Source organism: Topomyia yanbarensis, unplaced genomic scaffold (genome assembly GCF_030247195.1).
Source record: "Topomyia yanbarensis strain Yona2022 unplaced genomic scaffold, ASM3024719v1 HiC_scaffold_101, whole genome shotgun sequence".
NCBI lineage: Eukaryota > Metazoa > Arthropoda > Insecta > Diptera > Culicidae > Topomyia > Topomyia yanbarensis.
The window spans coordinates 30,084-48,361 of record NW_026683237.1 but is presented as its reverse complement, the minus strand read 5'-3'; the positions used below and the strand labels follow the sequence as shown (position 1 = coordinate 48,361).

General features: G+C 36.0%; 1 protein-coding gene across 8 annotated transcripts in view; it reads left to right on the top strand.

Moving 5' to 3' along the window:
* The first annotated feature begins 36 nt into the window (after positions 1–36).
* Positions 37–18,278, top strand: part of LOC131694589 (CLIP-associating protein) — a 29,427-nt gene continuing 11,185 nt past the window's right edge. Inside the window, exons 1-12 of one of the 8 annotated variants that reach the window (XM_058983065.1) lie at positions 37–196; positions 256–686; positions 767–899; positions 2,665–2,946; positions 3,233–4,530; positions 4,594–4,781; positions 4,983–5,033; positions 9,298–9,441; positions 9,561–9,674; positions 11,733–11,753; positions 13,140–13,238; positions 13,297–13,441. In XM_058983065.1, coding sequence (XP_058839048.1) covers positions 2,755–2,946; positions 3,233–4,530; positions 4,594–4,781; positions 4,983–5,033; positions 9,298–9,441; positions 9,561–9,674; positions 11,733–11,753; positions 13,140–13,238; positions 13,297–13,441 — 2,252 coding nt within the window. In that variant the 5' untranslated portion in view covers positions 37–196; positions 256–686; positions 767–899; positions 2,665–2,754. Of the gene's footprint in view, positions 687–766; positions 900–2,664; positions 2,947–3,232; positions 4,531–4,593; positions 4,782–4,982; positions 5,034–9,297; positions 9,442–9,560; positions 9,675–11,732; positions 11,754–13,139; positions 13,239–13,296; positions 13,442–18,278 lie in introns of all 8 variants that reach the window. The other 7 variants (XM_058983064.1, XM_058983063.1, XM_058983062.1 and 4 more) reach the window with 7 other exon arrangements.

The following is an 18,278-nucleotide window of genomic DNA, read 5'->3' as shown; positions in this document are numbered from 1 at the left end:
GTTGATTTGTGCACCCTCCGTTCAAAACTGACGTAATTGCAGCCATCCTTTCTATGGAAGAACCCTGTAGTGAATTTGCTTTCGTTGTGCTGATTTGGATCTGATAAAAGTATACAAAAAATCGCTAATTCTTTGGGCAAAAAAGGCGTAAAACTAGTTACATTCGTTACTGTTAATGATGAGACATTGAATTTTGGTGATTTTAATAACTATAAGTATATATAATACCGTAAAAATGAACTGTATTTCCGGCAGGTAGAAGACCTTCTGTTTTATAAGGTGGTGTTGTTTTCGGATCTCTGGAAAAAATCTGACGTTCAAAATGGATGACGAATTGCGAATTTGCAAAATATGAAGCGTTTACTTATTTTATTAGATTACTACGATAATAAGTGCTTTAAATTATAGTGATCTAAATTGTTCTATCACAAAAATTGTGTTTTTGATTCAAATTAACTAGAAGCAACCGTGTCTACGATATAAAGCAATTTTATACACTCCAGAAATTAATGTACAAGTGCTATATTAATAAATTGGAATAAACTATTTTAGTAAATTGTAAATCATTGTCGAAAATCTGGCATATTCTGTCATTTGTGAACATTTTGTTCATAAAAACGCACACGAGTAATTTTTCCAAAGCATGCAGCAACATTACCAATACATTGAAATAAGATGTAAATAAAGTGCGTAAACAACATATTAGCCACAAAAAATTGATGTTGATCTAATCGAGTATTCTAATGAATAATAATTTTCTTTCCAGGTGATGTGATCTTATAATGGCTAATAGTTTTGGTGAAATTAAAGAAAAATATTAACCAGCGCTCAATACAAATGAAATTTCTATAACTCGAGAGTATTTTGGATAAATATAACAGAGATTTGCTTCAATTCAGGTAATTAAGTTCCCCTGATAGTAAGTCAGATGTGTAATGTTTGTAGTTTTTCGGGAATGCGTTACTTAGAAATAAATCAGTGATCATACAGTTACAAAAAAGTACTGCGAAGATTTTTGTTTCGTTTCTGAATCTAGTATGGGCAGTCAGCTGTTATATTTTATTCACTCCAAACTCTAAGAAACAACTTTTACTTTTCTAAGCGAGTGTCTGCAAAAAAAAGGTGTGATTCCGCCTTGAATAAAAAAATCTGTTTGGTTGTTTTCGGTGTGACTATGTGTCGTTAAACGTCTGTTCCAAAACTGAATGTTTCGATTATATTACGCCTAGTCATATATAAGGGTTGATCCTTATACGTATATAACAGTATATTTATAATTTTATGGAACTCGATAACCTGGTTTGTACAGATTTTGAATCAGGCCAAGGAAGTTACTTGAATAGTTATAAATACATAAGGCACAAATAGAGTTAGTAAACTAAGAAACAACTGTAATAAATACAAAAGCTTTGAAACTTATTGCAAGTCAAAAGGAAATGCTTAAGCCACAGGTTTGAGAGCATTTTTGAACATATAAAATACATACATATAAATATGTATACATGTATACTTACATGTATATATGTAATTGCATACATATGTAAATATATAAGCATGATATAATCGAATCATTGCTGTATCAGGATATACCAATTATGCCTAATGCCTAATTACTTTCGGGCGTTTGTTATCTACTGTCAAGACACCCATTACAACACATTAGTTAGAGCAGTGTCTGCTGTCTCTTTAACGCATTTGCTCAAATGGCAGGATGAATAAGGGTGCGTTATACTCGACTTTTCACTTCGCTCAAACGTGAGTATTTATCATTTTCCAAGCCAGATTGTTTATGGAACTGCTTCTTAGAAATGAAGCAAAGATGTGGATACATATTTAAGTGCAATCTAATCACTGCGAGCTAAGCTATGGGTGAAATAGTGTGACATCCTGACTAATGAGATGAATATGGGCTCGTCTACCTTAATTGTGACAATTATAATTGGTTACATATTCTATATTTTACGTACACAAGGAGCTCTTCATATGGATTATCTTTTTTGAAAAAGCTACTAAACATTACAAAGTCTAAAAAACGGGCGAATGACCTTGAAGATTAAAACCCTAAATAAACAAAGTATAAAAGATGGACTGTGATATATTCATTTCTTGTAGAGATGAGACTGTGAGACCAGTATTTAGATCTACTTTGTACCCATAGATTATTGCCAATACAGAAATTTTTTCAGAACGTTCTTAAGTCTATGGTTGTGTTTGTTATCAGTGGGCACCAAACGTTAAATGTTACATATATATACTATTTTGCTGGAAACGATTAAATTGTCAACCGCATTCATAATTTGAAAACATCAAATCTCGACAAACATGTCAAATGGTCCTAAGTGCAAATGACAACCTCTCTTTGTTTACTTTCTCTTTCGATTATTACGGCGTCATCTTAAAACTTTTCAATATTGTTTCAGGATATATCGAAAAACTCTGATGTCGACTAGCTTATTCTGATAAGAGTTGAGTAACAAACATATAAACGCCGAGTTATTAGCGAAAGAGAAAGTAAACAAAGAGAAACTGTCATTTGCACATTTGAAATGTTTGACTAGAAATATTGACTCATACTTTTTAAGACTTTTCTGAGCTACTAACACTATCACATCTGAAATTATTCCTTACCTAATATGTACAGTATTAATTTTCGTTGCTTTTTAGATGATAGTAAACGAGTGAAAGTTTCTAATTACAGGAACTTTGAGGATATAATTTGTTTTTCAAATAGCGCAATATTGTAATCGGACAAGGATGGCATACTACAAACCAACTGATATTGATGGTTTCATAACACAAATGACAAAAACTGATATGAGAGTCAAGGCGCAACTAGCAGAAGACTTAGTACTGTATCTGAATGACTCTGAAAATTCAATAGAGTGTGTGGATCTTGGTTTGCTTATAGACGGACTGATACCTTGGATGGTGGGCAGTCATTTCAAGGTAAGTAACTATATAATTGTACGTGTTATACTTATTAAAATATATCCTAATGCGACTGTCAGCTGTTATTTTGTTGCTGAAAAAACTGGTGTATAGAAAGCCACACAATGTGGCCACTTTACAGAAAGGCAACATTGGACGTGAATTTCCTGATGGTATTGTCTCTGATCGCCATTGTAGAACCAGGATTCTACAGATAGGGAGAACATTACCGCTTTTGTATTGCCCATTTTACCAAATTGCTTGTTATATAAAACTAATAAATGTTAATTATGTTTATTTTTAGATCGCACAACGTGCCCTAGAAGCATTCACCGAACTTATCGTACGTCTTGGACAAGATTTTAGCGCTTACACATCAACAATTCTGCCACATGTAATAGATCGCCTAGGAGATAGTCGCGATACAGTCCGGGAGAAAGCACAACTTTTACTGCACAAATTGATGGAATGTAGAGTAGTTCCACCACAATCATTATTGGATAAGCTAACTGTTTGTTTCAAGCATAAAAATGGAAAAGTTCGTGAGGAATTTTTGCAGACCATTATAAATGCTTTGAACGAATATGGAACTCAATCTCTGTCGGTGAAAACGTACATTCAACCGATCGTGGTGCTCTTAGGTGATCCAACACCTACGGTTCGAGATGCTGCAATTCAAACCCTGGTGGAAATATACAAGCATGTTGGAGATAAACTGAGAATTGATCTTAGAAAAAAGGAAGTTCCACCAACAAAATTGATGATTCTTGAGCAGAAGTTTGACGAAACGCGGAATGATGGTTTATTGCTCCCTTCAGCGATGAATTCAGCTGTCACCAGTGATGACGTTGATGCCACAGCAATAACAAGACCAACGAGGTTGGTAAGACGAACTCCATCGGCCACCCCTCGCAAACCCTTATTTGAAACGCAGGGTTCAGGTGATTTGCTTGCAGCCGGAGCAGTATCAGGAGAGATATTTGAATGCTCGTTTGAAAATGTTCCACAATTGACCATATTTTCGCAACGCGATATGGATGATCACATGAAATCAATAAATACATTAATAGGAGACAAGAATGTAGACTGGGAGAAGCGAGTTGAAGCGCTGAAAAAAATTCGTTCGTTATTATTGATCAACGTTCAAAGTTCACCTACATTCACACAGCAGTTGAAAGACTTGTCCATAGCATTCCTAGATATTTTGAAGGAACTAAGATCACAGGTTATTCGCGAAGCATGTATTACCCTTGCATACATGAGCAAAACGTTGAAAAATCGAATTGATCAATTTGTCATATATATTCTACAAGAACTGATCAATTTAATCCAAAATGCAGCAAAAGTTATATCATCTGCTGGAACTATTGCTCTGAAATATGTTATAAAATACACACATGCCCCGAAACTAGTACCAATAATTACCCAAAATCTTATGCAGTCGAAATCCAAAGATATTCGGAGCACACTATGTGAGGTTATGATCCTTCTGTTTGAAGAATGGCCCACAAAGGCACTAGAAAGAAATAGTCTTCTATTAAGAGACGCATTGCGTAAAGGAATCGCTGATGCGGATAGTGATGCAAGAAGACATAGTCGATGGTACGAAAAATTATAAGAGCGTATATACATAATATATATACATTGCTTCGTTTTCTATTTCAGTGCGTTTTGGTGTTTCCGTCGGCACTTTCCGGATCTTGCAGACAATCTGTACTCTTCATTGGATCCAGCAACACAGCGAACATTGGAGAAAGATCGTGATATCGTTTCGACTAATGGTACCAACTCATTGAGTGTTAGTCTGCGTGGCAGCAATAGTAGCTTAAACTCTGTTTCTGGTGGGGTGATAAGTATGTGTTTTGTTATTGTTGATATTCTTGATGTTTAAGTTGAGTGTATGTGTTCATAAACAAAGTGTCGTGTTACATATTAATATTTGGAATTCTATTCTTAATTTAATATCTATACAACATTCAGCTTAACCATCTATATAATTCTTAAAACATTAACTCATCCACGCGTCATTTTCCTTCTAACTACATTATACTCAGAACGTAGACAATCTTCAGGACTCAGAAGTCCAGCATCTGCACATCCTCCAGGTAATTTGACCTTACTAACATAGGAATAATAGTTTTTATTATTCCGTCATATGCTCGAATGTCTAATATGGTGAAGCAAAGTTCCGCAGAAAAGAAAAAACGGAAACGCCTCCTTTCATAACCTATTTTGATGATCTATTTTAAATATTTTCCAAACTTAAGGTTGGACAAAGAATGGGCTAGAATCGAAAACGAAAAAAGCAGTTTTCTCAGCACCGTGTGTTAGATCTTCATAAAAATGAATCAGCTTATGTAGAATGTTGTTACAGTACTGCTGATTGATTTTTATGAATATCTAACACATGGTGTGGAAAAAACTGCTTTTTTCGATTTTAGCGCTTTCTTTGTTCAACCTTAAACGAGCTCAAATGGGCCACGCAAAAAAAAGCGCGATTTTATAATTCGCCAACAAAATATGAAATTGGGGTGGGCGTAGCATAGTTGGTAAATCGTTTGCCTTGTAGGCAGCGCACCTGAGTTCGAGTCCCGACCCCGCACATAGGGTTAGAAATCTTTCATAAGAGATTTTTCTAACGCGAAGGGGGGAATGACCTTAAGGTTAAAACCTCTACAATCGAAAAAAAAAATATGAAATTTTTCTTACAATTATCGTCAAAATAAAAGAATCTTCTATAACTGGACAGTCTCTGATTCCATACACGATCAGAAACACATAACAAAATGAGTTCAAAATTATATTTCACTTTGTTGTTATAATTTTCTGTTATTTTAACTTCTAACAAGAGCTAATTTATAACACAATATGTTAAGAAAATTCTTGTTATTTCATTCTTATCGTGTATACTAATGATTTATGGGCAACAAATTGTGATAAACGGTTCTGAACCATACAACCAAGGGCGAGCATAGCGTTGGTAGCTATGCCAATTATTTTGTCCTCAGCTCACCTAGATTCGGTTTCCAACACCCTCACATAGCAGTAGATTATTTCAAGCCGAAAAAAGCATCTCCAATTGAAACAAAAAATATATGTAATGTGGGTTGATTAGTTATAGGGGCAGCTATTATTAAGAGTTTTTGACAAAACGCATTAGAAAAACCAAATATACATGCTGTCCGGTTTATATAAACACCGTTACTCAGCTTAGTAATAGTCTTTCAAACTTGATTTAATTTATGTTATCTATCACATAAGCGGAATAAAATAAAAGTAGGAGGAAGGGACCATGCTTCATGAAACCCGTTTTATTCTATTAGAGTGTAGAAGTCGGTTGTAAATTTCGTATTCGGGATTCTTCGATTTAAGAATCAACAGGGGAACCAACGGGTGAATGACCTATTAGGTTGAAACCCGGTCAATAAAATCAATCATTCAATCAATAGGGGAACCCGTGGCTATTTGGACCTACTTAAGCAAATCGCCCTTTTAGGTGGATAGATGCTAAAAAAGTTACCGGTCAAAAGTCCTAATTGTTAGTTTGAAACCTCAGCTACATTTTGGTGCCATAAAAGGTTCATTTGCACCACTCAATGGCAGCGCTAGGCGACGATTTGCAAACCTCCACGTTATCCATCCTTTTTCAATGTAGGGGTAATTCGAACTTCCCTACAGGGCAATTCAGACCGTCATATTTCTTTAATTTTTTAACAATGGAATTATGTTTACCTATGAATTAGTTACAAGAGACACTCCTTATGAAGCAAAAAATAATATAAATTGCTTTACAAAAACAATCTGGTATGTCACAGCTGTCGATTGGCGGCCCATGTATTTTCTTTGCTGTGGCGTGTGCAATGGTGTGCGCAGCCGCAAGCCGCTGAACGGTGGTTGACGGAATAGGGGGTCCGAATAGCCCCGTACGCACATATCGCACAAAAGTGGCGAGCGTCTCTAAAATATCTCTGTTTTTTTACCCAAACAAAATTCTTTCCATAAAGTAGCAGCCTTAGGCTTTCCAAAACACTTATCTTTTATTTGTTGCTTTAATCACGGTTTTTCCATTATAATGATTTTTGTTTTGAGAATGGCAAAACGACGAAACACGTTGTATCTTCTTTCTACAAAGAACAAAGAATTAAATTCAGTTTTCAAAATTATTGTTTCAGAATAGCGGTTCCACGAATACGTACGATAGTTAGAAAGTCTTGCTATTTTCTGAGAAATCGAGGGGGTCCGAATTACCCCCACTGTTTTAATAGCCCCGGGTTCCCCTATATATAAAAGTCAATGTTTGTATGTATATGATTTATGGACTCCCAAACGGCTTAATCGATTGCCGTCAAAATTTATACATAGTAGGCATTTGTTATGAAGCGTCTTTGTGTGCTATTGGTTGGGGATTATCTGCCCGCCAGATGGCGCTTCGGAACAAATTGTGTTTTCCTCCTATTTCGTTGAAAGTCGCAGCAACGCGCGATGGGTATTAGCTAGTTGTTTATATTTTTGCTGCTCGGTTCGTAACGCTTGCGAGCTAGCGAAGGCATTAGAAGACTAGTGCATAGTATCACTATGTACTGCACTGCAATTATATTTTTTAGACAAATTGCATTATTATCATGTTATAAAAATAATCAATCCTGGCCAGTGTTGTCATAATCATAATCAAAAAATTAAAAATCAATGATCACCGTCGAAAAAAATCATCGATGATAATCGTTTTCATTTTTACCACCTGACATCACAAACCTTATAACTTGATATACAGAGAGCGATGTTGATCTAGTATTCTCGTTTTCAATTTTATGTGCCTGTTGTCAACCATAACTGTTCACGCAACGGTAACCAAAATAAAATCATCACGTGATTGCTACACATTTGAGTAGAAGAAATTTTTATTGAAAAATCGTGAACAATTTTTCTCACCGTTGGATGATCTGTCTCTGGTTAAACGCTCTCATCGTATTTTGTAGGCTCTATTAGTAGAAGACCAGCTAATGGCATTTTCATTTTTGACAATGCACTACACTGGTGTAGTCGGTGTTACACTCACTCAAACTCCCTAAAGCAGAGAAACCGTGTGAAGTTTCCGGGTTTCTAGTGTTTTGGCGGCTTCGGCGATCACGATGTAAGCCCTGTTGGGCTGTTGGTCAACTAAAATCCTAGTACTCAAACATGTTTAATAGTATAGGGACATGTACTATTTGTACTATAACGTTAAATTAATATTTTGGTTCGCTGCATACGAGAACATTTTCCCCCTAAACAAATGTGTTGGACTCTAATTAACTTCCCGCATCTCCCGTTATATTCAGCTCTAGTTGTCCAATCGCAGCTACTGCAAAATGGCAGACGAAACTGATATGGCAGTTTATGCGCATAATAAAATCATCAATATCATACATCATTGATAATTGGTGAGATTGATTTTCTCTTTAGATGATTTTATGAGTACGTGTGAAAGAAAAACTTATCACGATGATGAGATCGAAGAAGGCGTAATGGATTTCACATTTTCATTGTATTGCTAAACTCATCCGTGATTTTTCTGATAATAAATATCGAGTAAGAGATTAGTAGTAATTTTATGCGTTACCGATTTTTGATTTTTTGATAATTTCCCAACACTGATCCTGGCCAGGGCTTGATCAATAACCATGTCACCAATGGCACAGGAAAACAGCTCCATAATTTTAATATGTGTCGAAACCTTAACATTCGTTAATGGATGTAGCATTAATTTGTTGTTTTGCTTATTCCATGTCACATCAGCTAGTTAGAAATGAGAACCTTCCCGAGAAAAGTCGAACATCAAAATTATAATAAGTAGAAATCATATTTTGATAGTAGCATCAAATTGAAATCTTATTTAGCTATCAGTTTTAGATTTTTTTAAATATGACATCAAATTTTCATCTCATTTTGCTACCCTTGTTTCTTAGAAGAATTTTCTATGTTTATATTTCTTTGGTGAAACATCATAGTGAATACATATTTTGTTACCAAAAAAAAATTTCAACGTCTCATTGAGCTTTCAATTTACTCTCACTGATAGCAGAATTAGTTTTCTGTTTGATGTCATAGGACAATTTTGCTGCTCTTCATTTTGATCTTTTAATCGTTAAAACGACCAAAACGACGACCTGAGTAATCATTTGCCGAACATCACAACTTCAAGTTTAGTTTTCAATATGTTGTCAGACTCTGCTCGTATTACTAGTAACAGTTCGTTAAAAAGTATTTTTGTACATGTAACCAAAATAGTATATAATTCTTTTTTTAACACGAACATTCTATTTATTTCCTATGCAAACATTTTTGGAAATTTTCGTCAATTTTGTCGACTATCTACAATCACAAATAAAGCAAGTGTTAGTACAGAAAACTTATCGTCTGCTTCCACTCAATCAACTCGACTGCAACGGACGCCATCGTTACCACGCTCCTATTCTCGTAACCGTAGCGGAATTCCAATAGCGTACCGAGATCAGCCGCCAGTGGCATTACGAGGTTAAACTATGGGTTTCTTTAAATCATAAATCTATGTTTTATGTTGCTAGTGAATTGCAAGACTCTTATCTTTATAGTTAATAATACTAATAGAAATATTTTTATTCTAAATTATACAGCTGGTTTGCGCAGTATTTCGGCTGTTGATACAGCTGCCGCCCAAAGAGCTCGAGCACGAGCACAGTATTCAAACATGGCACGCATGAAAATATCGTCAGGAACTGCATCCCTGCGTAAGTATTGAATATGAAATTGTCTGTCTATTAGTGTTGCATTGTACCAACTCTGGGTACGTTTTATTGATCAAGTTTACGGTCCATGATCAGAACGGGAGTGTAAAAATACCTTATCTTAGTTCCAATTTCACGACCTATTAAACTTAAATAAATAAGAATATTGTCATCGCAGAGACTTGATACCTTTGAATGAAATGTTCAGAATGAATTGCTGAATAACATAGACGTAGTCAGAAAATGAAACGAAGAGGGGATTTGTGTACTCCCCAGACACATGATTAGATAGTTTTGTATAAAACAAAGAATACATCTTCAGCGCGGGTTTAGACCGTCGAACTAAGCGGAAGTGTAATATGTTTGAATACCACCATTTAATGACTCAGTCACTGTTTTCTTTAAAAACCATACAATACCGAAGCTTTTGGCAGAAATTGTAAACAAAGCTGACATATTTTAAAATCTGTTTTATATAAACTTTGAATATAATTTGGAACAATAGATTAAATGATGTCTACCAATATTTGTTTTTTATCCATGAGGTTCGCATATGAAGTAAGAATATTGAATATAATCATTTTACAACTTATAAATAGGTGCAGTAGCGTAGTGGACATAGCTTTCGGTTCTTCGTATTCATAATTTATATTCTATTCTCTTAAATTCAGTTAGGCGCGTTTGAAAAAAGAAAATACCTGCCGGAAAGCATTTCTTTCAATTTCCAGACTCAATTAGCGTCATTTACGAGTAGGTTTCAGATTTACCACGTTCATTCCTCACTTAGACCCGTTATTTCACGTGTAATAATGATACGAGAAGTGCCGGAAAGGAATAGACAGATCAATTGCAGAACTTTCTACCGCTCACTGATCGTCTATATGATTAAAAATGTTCAATTAAGCCATCATGACGTCCTTGTAAATGTAACTGAACTTTCTTAATATTTTGATGGACCCAAATATGAATCATACTACAATCGTTGCTGTGGAAAGTAACATTTACAACATTTAGGATTTACTCCTAATAACATATGTGTTGTTTATGATTGAGGCTAAAACTAACTCAGTTCTGGAAATCGTGTTGGGTTCTAACCTGAAGTATATTTCAGGTTCGCTAACATCACCACTGTTTTGCATGAACCTAACTCAATTTCATGAAAAAACCAAACGTTTTTGAAGCAACTATCTTAGTTTCGTTCTTAGATTCTCAAACAAAAACGTCAATAGAAACAATGCCGAGACTTTAAAGAATCTATGGACATGCATTTTTTTTAAAAAAAATTCTGACTGAACGGCTAAGAAATAGGGTTTTAAAATATGTAAAACTTATAAACCGTTACGCCATTTTAAATGAGATAACAGCGGAGCCCTTAAATAGTAGCACTCAAATATTAAGATTAATTTTTAATTCGGCGGTATAAACCTGCGTTGAAGATGTACTCCTTATCTTATACTAAACTATCTAAAAAGGGGCTGGGGAGTACACAAGCCCCCGCCCCCTCCAACCCCCTCTTTTTTCCTTCTTCCATTTTCTGACTACGGCGATGTTCTTCAGCAATTCATTCTGAACATTTCATTCAAAGGTATAAAGTCTCTGCGATGACTATATTCTCATTTATTTATGTTTAAGCTATCGTTGTCGGTGGTATGCTGTAAGTGTTAGAAGAAATAATGAATTTCTGCAATTTAGATTGAACCATGAGTTTTAAAATCGCTATAACTATTTTTTTTAAATTCGTAGCTGTTTACCGTCTTCGACAAAGTAGTTAACCAAGGTTTGAACTATAGTTTTATAAAGCTGGTTTTTCATACTGAGTGAGATAGCGATCTTTATTAACGTAAATACAAAATAATGAATTTCCCCATATAAAATCCCGTATAAACATTGAACGCAACGCGCAAACCCGGGAAGCAACCGACCGCTCCCAAATTATTATTGCCCTCTACACCAGACGCCCCCTTAAGAACATGTTTCTAATATATCTTTATTGTTTGTATTTCTTCCATATGATCTTATATACTTCAAATTCGTGCTGCTCTGGTGTCAACAAATCTGCAGAAGGGCAGTATGCTCAACAAGGTTAGTTATATTGGGCAATGATTCAGGATAACTGAATGGTTTTGTAGGTTATACGTTTTATATGTTTTTTACGCGATAAATTGGCGCTACAATTTACAAAATTGGCTCAATCAAGTTTTCTAATTTTTTTGAACATAAGTATATTAGCCTATTTTGATCTTGTTGGAAAATATGCCGCACCACCTAGTTAATTACATGGTTTAGAGTCGATGTATAAATTGGAATCAATAAATTCGTTTTATTTTAAATACAGGTGATGCGTGGGCAGATATTGCATAGTTAGTAATTCGGTTGTCTGTATTTGTAACCTACTTTCGTTTGTTAACTACCGCACATAGCATAAAGTTAGATATTTTTGGGACTCGAAAAAATAAGCGAAACCTCTATATTTGAAACAAACAAAGTGAAGCGAAAATAGTGAAATACTCCTGTTAGAGAACAACGAAATTTCGAACCGAACATTGTGTCTTGCATATGTACGTACCACTGTGTAGCTCCACACAAAGGAGCAGAAAGATACTCATGTTTGTGCGCCCTGGCATCACACGTAAGGAAACAGCAAAGGCAGTTAAAAATATGTCAAAATGGTACTCCCAACTAAATTGAATCTGAATTTTAGTTTCCTTCGCATTTCTGCCTGTTTACCAATAGCTCTTGACGGTAAAGCTTTATGCGAAATCGTGCATTTCTCGGAGTGCAGATCTTTCATTTTTTCTCTTAGTGCGCGAATTCTGCACTCAGTAGTTTTCGTGCCGCTTATGCTTTCTTCGGCGTATTTCGCTCTTTGTGCATATTGTGTGAGGAAATAAACGTGTATTTGCTAAAACTCATACAATAGCTGAATAATCGTTCAATCGTACCACTTGGCGGAGAAAATTGTCAAATTACCCAGTCGAATTGTTCGTAACTAATAATTGTTTGCGCTTTATTTTTTGCTTTCGCATAACAGTTTCTTAGGCCATCATTCAACAAACATAACGATGGAGTTCGTAGCATCCAGATTGAGCACATTTTCAAGTTCGATCGCTTAATTCGATTTTTGTGAAAATTACATTTCTACAATATTATGTTAATAACGCTAATATCAAGCAACAATTTTGGGTTGTTTATTAATGTTTCCCAGGGGGTAGAGGGAGATAGCTTAGTTGTTAAATCGATTGCCTTGTACGCAGCTCACCTGGGTTCTATTTCCAACCCCGCACATAGGGTTAGAGATTGTTCTAAACAGATTTCTTTAACCTTACGAAGAGGCGAATGACCCTAAGGTTAAAACCTCTATAATCAAAATTTAAAAAAAATGTTCCCAAATCAAACAAGTAGGATGAATACTGAAATAATATTTGGTTTAACCTTACTGCGCTGTTAATAATCAGTTTTTTTATTCAGCCCGAACAAAAAAGGTACCAACGCAAACTGCCACTCCACATCAACCTTCAACTCCTGAGCGAAAAATACGATCTAGATCAGGCGTGTCGCAATCTCAACGTAAGTATAACAATCAATTGCCAGCTGTAATAAACCATTATATGACATGTAATTTTAGCAACATCGAGAAGTACTTCTCCTTCAAGTAAGCTACGTGATAATTTTGGCATTCCATCGCTTTATAAACAGACTGGCACTGTTCCAAAAAAAACTTCGGGCATTCCTCGCTCGCTGGCGAACTCTCGTGAAACGAGTCCTACGAGGTGAGTGTTTATGTTTGTATTTGTTTATATTTGTGGGTTTTCAATGCATTTATGGTGAAAAACTGCGTTAAAAGCAATTTACTACATATGTATAAAAGAAGGCAAAATCAGAGACAGAATAATGTAAACTCTTAGAAATTTTTAGCTGCATTTATTATATAACAAATAATATTAAAACAAATGTTCATGTCTAAAAGAAATGGGAAAGCTAAAAGGAGTAGTTGGCTACATAGCAGGTCTTCCAAAACAACTCAGTGCGCAATGGCTTTAGTTTTATTGTATTTCCAAAAAAATCGGATGATACGTATATTGCATATCATGTAATGGTATTCTGCATCCCAGAAAATTAGCGATTTGGTATCCTATTATTTCGGTTATTGACCTACAGGTCTGGTAAAACAAATAGACCTGAAGAATTAGCTTTAATGTCTATTATGCCAAATGGCCATTATGTCAAATGGCTTCATGCCAAATGGCTTTATGCTAAATCGCCACTATGCCAAATGGCGTTATGTCAAATGGGTATTATGCGAAATAGTCATTATACCAAATGGCAATCTATCTTCAAGAATCAAAATAAATAAGTAAATAACTTTTTGCGAAATGTCCACTTGAGTTTCGCTATGGGCATGCCAAGTGGCTTTATACCAAACAGCATCAAGTTGTTTGGCATAAAGCCACTTGGTATGCCTATAGCGAAACGACGTTATGCCAAATGGGCTTCCTCCTTGGAGCACAGTTTATTGGAAAAATGTGTGCAAAGGATGATGTCAATCTATCTATCGAACACTCAAAAACTTTCCAGAGCGGAAGGAAAAACACCTTGTCTGATGCGTGGGGAATATTATGTTGAGATTTTGAATATGGTGAAATTTAGGATAAAAGCCTGTTTTAATCCACCTGGTGGTGCAATTGTGCCTTTCTCATTTGTCCAAACTACGATTCCATGGCTGGTTTTGTTCAATATAATGGTGGAAATATACATTACATATTCAGTACGATTTGCACATACATACAACGGATCGACAGCCACGAACTTAGGATGCTATGTGTCGACGCTGAAACACTTGAAAACAGTGGCGGATCCAGGAGAAGAGTTCGAGGGGTCCAGACCCCGCTAAAAATATTCATCTTGTTAAGAAATTTTAAATTAGTTTCAATTATGAAATAGTTTCAAACTCAAAATCTTTTCAAACTAGATTTTTCACTGGTTTTTATTAAATGCGGTTATTGCCTATTGCGTAATGTGTTCATTTCAAAATTCAAGTTTATTCTAGAGGCACTAGGAAATTTTAATGGGGGGAGGGGTTGTGATGTGTGTGTGGGGAGGGGCAAATTCCTCACCGCATACCCCTTGCTACGCCCATGTCAACATACAGAAAACCTATATTAGTCAACAAAACGGGATTAAGTTGACGATGTTCAGAGTGATTGTATAACCTTTCTATAGGAGTAAGGTAAAAATGTGAATTTGCTGTGTGACTACACTCTTTAACTCATAACTCCGGAACCGGAAGTCGGAACTAAATGAAATTCAATAGCAGCCTATGGGAGCGTTGTATCTTTCATTTAAGACTAAACTTGAGAAAATCGGTTCGGCCATCTCCGAGTAACTGATGTGCATTTTTTGGTCACATACATACACACACACACAGACATTTGCCGACTTCGTCGAACTGAGTCGAATGGTATATGACACACGGCTTTCCGGGCCGGGATTAAGTTGACGATGCTCAGAGTGATTACATAACCTTTCTATAGGAGAAAGGCACAAATGCAATAAATAACAGAAACCTGGTCACAACCGCGACCATGCAATTCACCATAAACTTACAAAACGTGCATTAACTCACCACTCGCGCGATTATGAAACGGTCACGTGCAGAAGTCTAACCCCGGTCCTAGCAGCCTGGACTCATGCCTTCAGTTGGACCAATCAACAAAAATGACACTCATATTCACTAGACAACACGTTCCATGGCGACATGAACGGGAGCTCTAGTGATATGGGGTAACTAATTCCCTGCCAGAATGTTAATTGTACACCGAAAGCTAAATATCAGAACCAAGGGGGTGGGCGTAGCGTAGTTGGTAAATCGATTGCCTTGTATGCAGTGCACCTGGGTTCGAGTCCCGACCCCGCACATAGGATTAGAAATTTTTCCTAACAGAGCTTTCTAACCCGAAGAGACGAATGACCTTAAGGTTAAAACATCTATAATCGGAATAATAAAAAAATCATTACCCTCCGCTTTAGCAACTTAGTCCATACGTTCAGTTGGACCAAAAAATAAAGCTCATATCTACTAGACAACACCTTCCATGGCGACATGACCGGGAACTCTATGGAAGATCTCACTTTTTTCTATCATCTGAGCTGTACACCAAAAATTAAATAATAGATTTACGGTCCGCGCGCAATCATCCAGAAACACATGCAAATATGCGAATTTATACTCGCAAGTTACATACACGTTAGTACACGCGACATACATACACACACGCGATCGAACACATTAACGTTCAAATGCACGCGATCCTACACCCGCACTTATCTGAACCGTACAATGAATATCACATTCAGAATCACGACCCGCTGCAATTGGCCTTAGGCAGTGTTTCAGTGGGCGATATTGCCCCTATCGTCTGCAATTGTATTGTATGATTCTGACTGGGAGCCCTTCCGAGAACCTAGCTCTACGGCTCCAGTAGGACAACTCTCGAAAACAATGCGGTTACCTAAAATCTTCTAAAATGATAGTTGACGAATAATTTGGAATATTGCTCCAACAGGAACAATTATAGGTTCATCGGAATCTAAGATGGTCGGTCACGATTTTAAAGATTTTCGGACGGATCTTCATGGCGGAATGCACATGCGAAGACGCCATTTTGACCCAACGAAGCTGTTAAATTATTGCGCCAACACTAAGAAAAATTATATAGTAACACTTACCATATGAGGAGGTTAATTAGACTTTGCGAGTATAGTGGTTTTTAACCGACTATAGCATTAGCTCACCTTAACTATATCCATGCTCACTTTCACTATACTTGAGCTTTGTACCATAATAGTAATATTGAACAATCTATTGAAAGCATGACTATTGTGAGTGGAATGTTCAGTGTAACAATATGCGTAGTTATGTTGACCTAACGTTTTATCATAATAGTGAAATTGAACACTATGTTGTTAAAATGACCATTATAAGTGGGCTGCTTGGTATAACAATAAGCATAGTAATCCTGACCTAGGCCTGTTTGTAATAACTAAAACATTGGGACTTTGACATTTGTTGACTAGTTATTTTGAGAAAGGATATTGTTATTCTGAAAATGACGCCTGTTAATATAACTAAATGGATGGTAAGAGTGAATTAAAGCGTTCCGTATATTTTTTTATTAAAATAATAATTTACATAATAATCACAGCGGCAATTTACCAGCAGACAATAGATTGTGGCCAAATACCGCTCGACCGAGGATGATGAGCCTGAAGCAAGACTGCAAAATCCTGCTGCGCTGATCGACGAATGATACGGTCCAAATACATTTTCTCCAAAATAGAATATGCAGGAAGATATGGACAGCGCTCATCTTTGAAAAGAGTAGCCAGCATGCGCGATTTTTGTTGACCAGCCGAAGCAAGAACGGTACATATTAATACTTGCTTTCACCCTCTTCCACAATAGATCGGTAGGACAGTTCATTGTAGCATTGGACAGCTTCGATAAACTTACGACGATCTGATCTAATAATCCTCGATAATTATCTTAAAAAAGCTCTTTTAGTCTCATTTTTCTGCAGCCACGCTAAAAAAAATAGATCGAAAAATTTATGGTTTGAGAACGTTACAGTTCATTATCATATGAAATTTCAGTATTTACTCACCTGGTGCAATACTAATGAGTAAAGCAAACTCCTGGTACTGCATTCCGTTGCGACTTTCTGTTTCGTCATACTTTTAAGCCGATTCTTAGTGTAGAGACCCTTAAGGCTAGTGCTAACTCCTATTTGGTCACTAAGAATCCTTTCCGGCTGGGACTCGATTATGCGATGGTTTATAAGGCCTTACCGCACAATTATAGTAATCGTAAAAAAAATTGAAGTCTTCGAAGCACGCCCGTATGTTATGTATACGGTTTTTCACTGTAATGGCCGCGACATGTAGGAATACATTTGGGAACGCAAAAATTGACCAGTTTTATAGTTGATAATAATACAAAGTATAGTCAGCTGAAAAGCACTATATGCAAATGGTGCTTTCGACAGGGTCTCGTCCACATAAACGATGTATTTAGTTAATTTAACCTTTGTGTTTTCATAACAACTATACATTAAGTCTTCGGGACTTATTAATACATTGTGCAGAGAACAATGACACAAAAAGTATTTATAACAATGACACTGGTTATATTTATGATGCTCATATTTTCATTTTAACTTTATTTTAATAGTGATTCAGACTATTCCATTATCAGTTTTAAGATGACAAATATTGTTGGAGTGACCATGATCAAATTGTAATAAATACCAACATTATAGTTGAGCGGTAATCGATTTTTCTAGTATTGTTTACGATACAGAAGTTTAGTCTTACCGATCTCATGGTCATTCCTACTTTTTTGGCAAATAGTCAAAACAACCATAAAAGTCTGGTCATATATACTATAGATTTTTTCTCAGTGAACGAACCTCTCTTTGAGAGCACTGATAGTTTTTCACAATAGAATGACATGTTTCCAGTTTCCCTGTTTTTTATCCCTGTTAATTAGGGTAGCTAGTTTGGCGAAAGTTAAACTCAAGTTTACAGGATTTGTCGTGATGGCCGATCTTA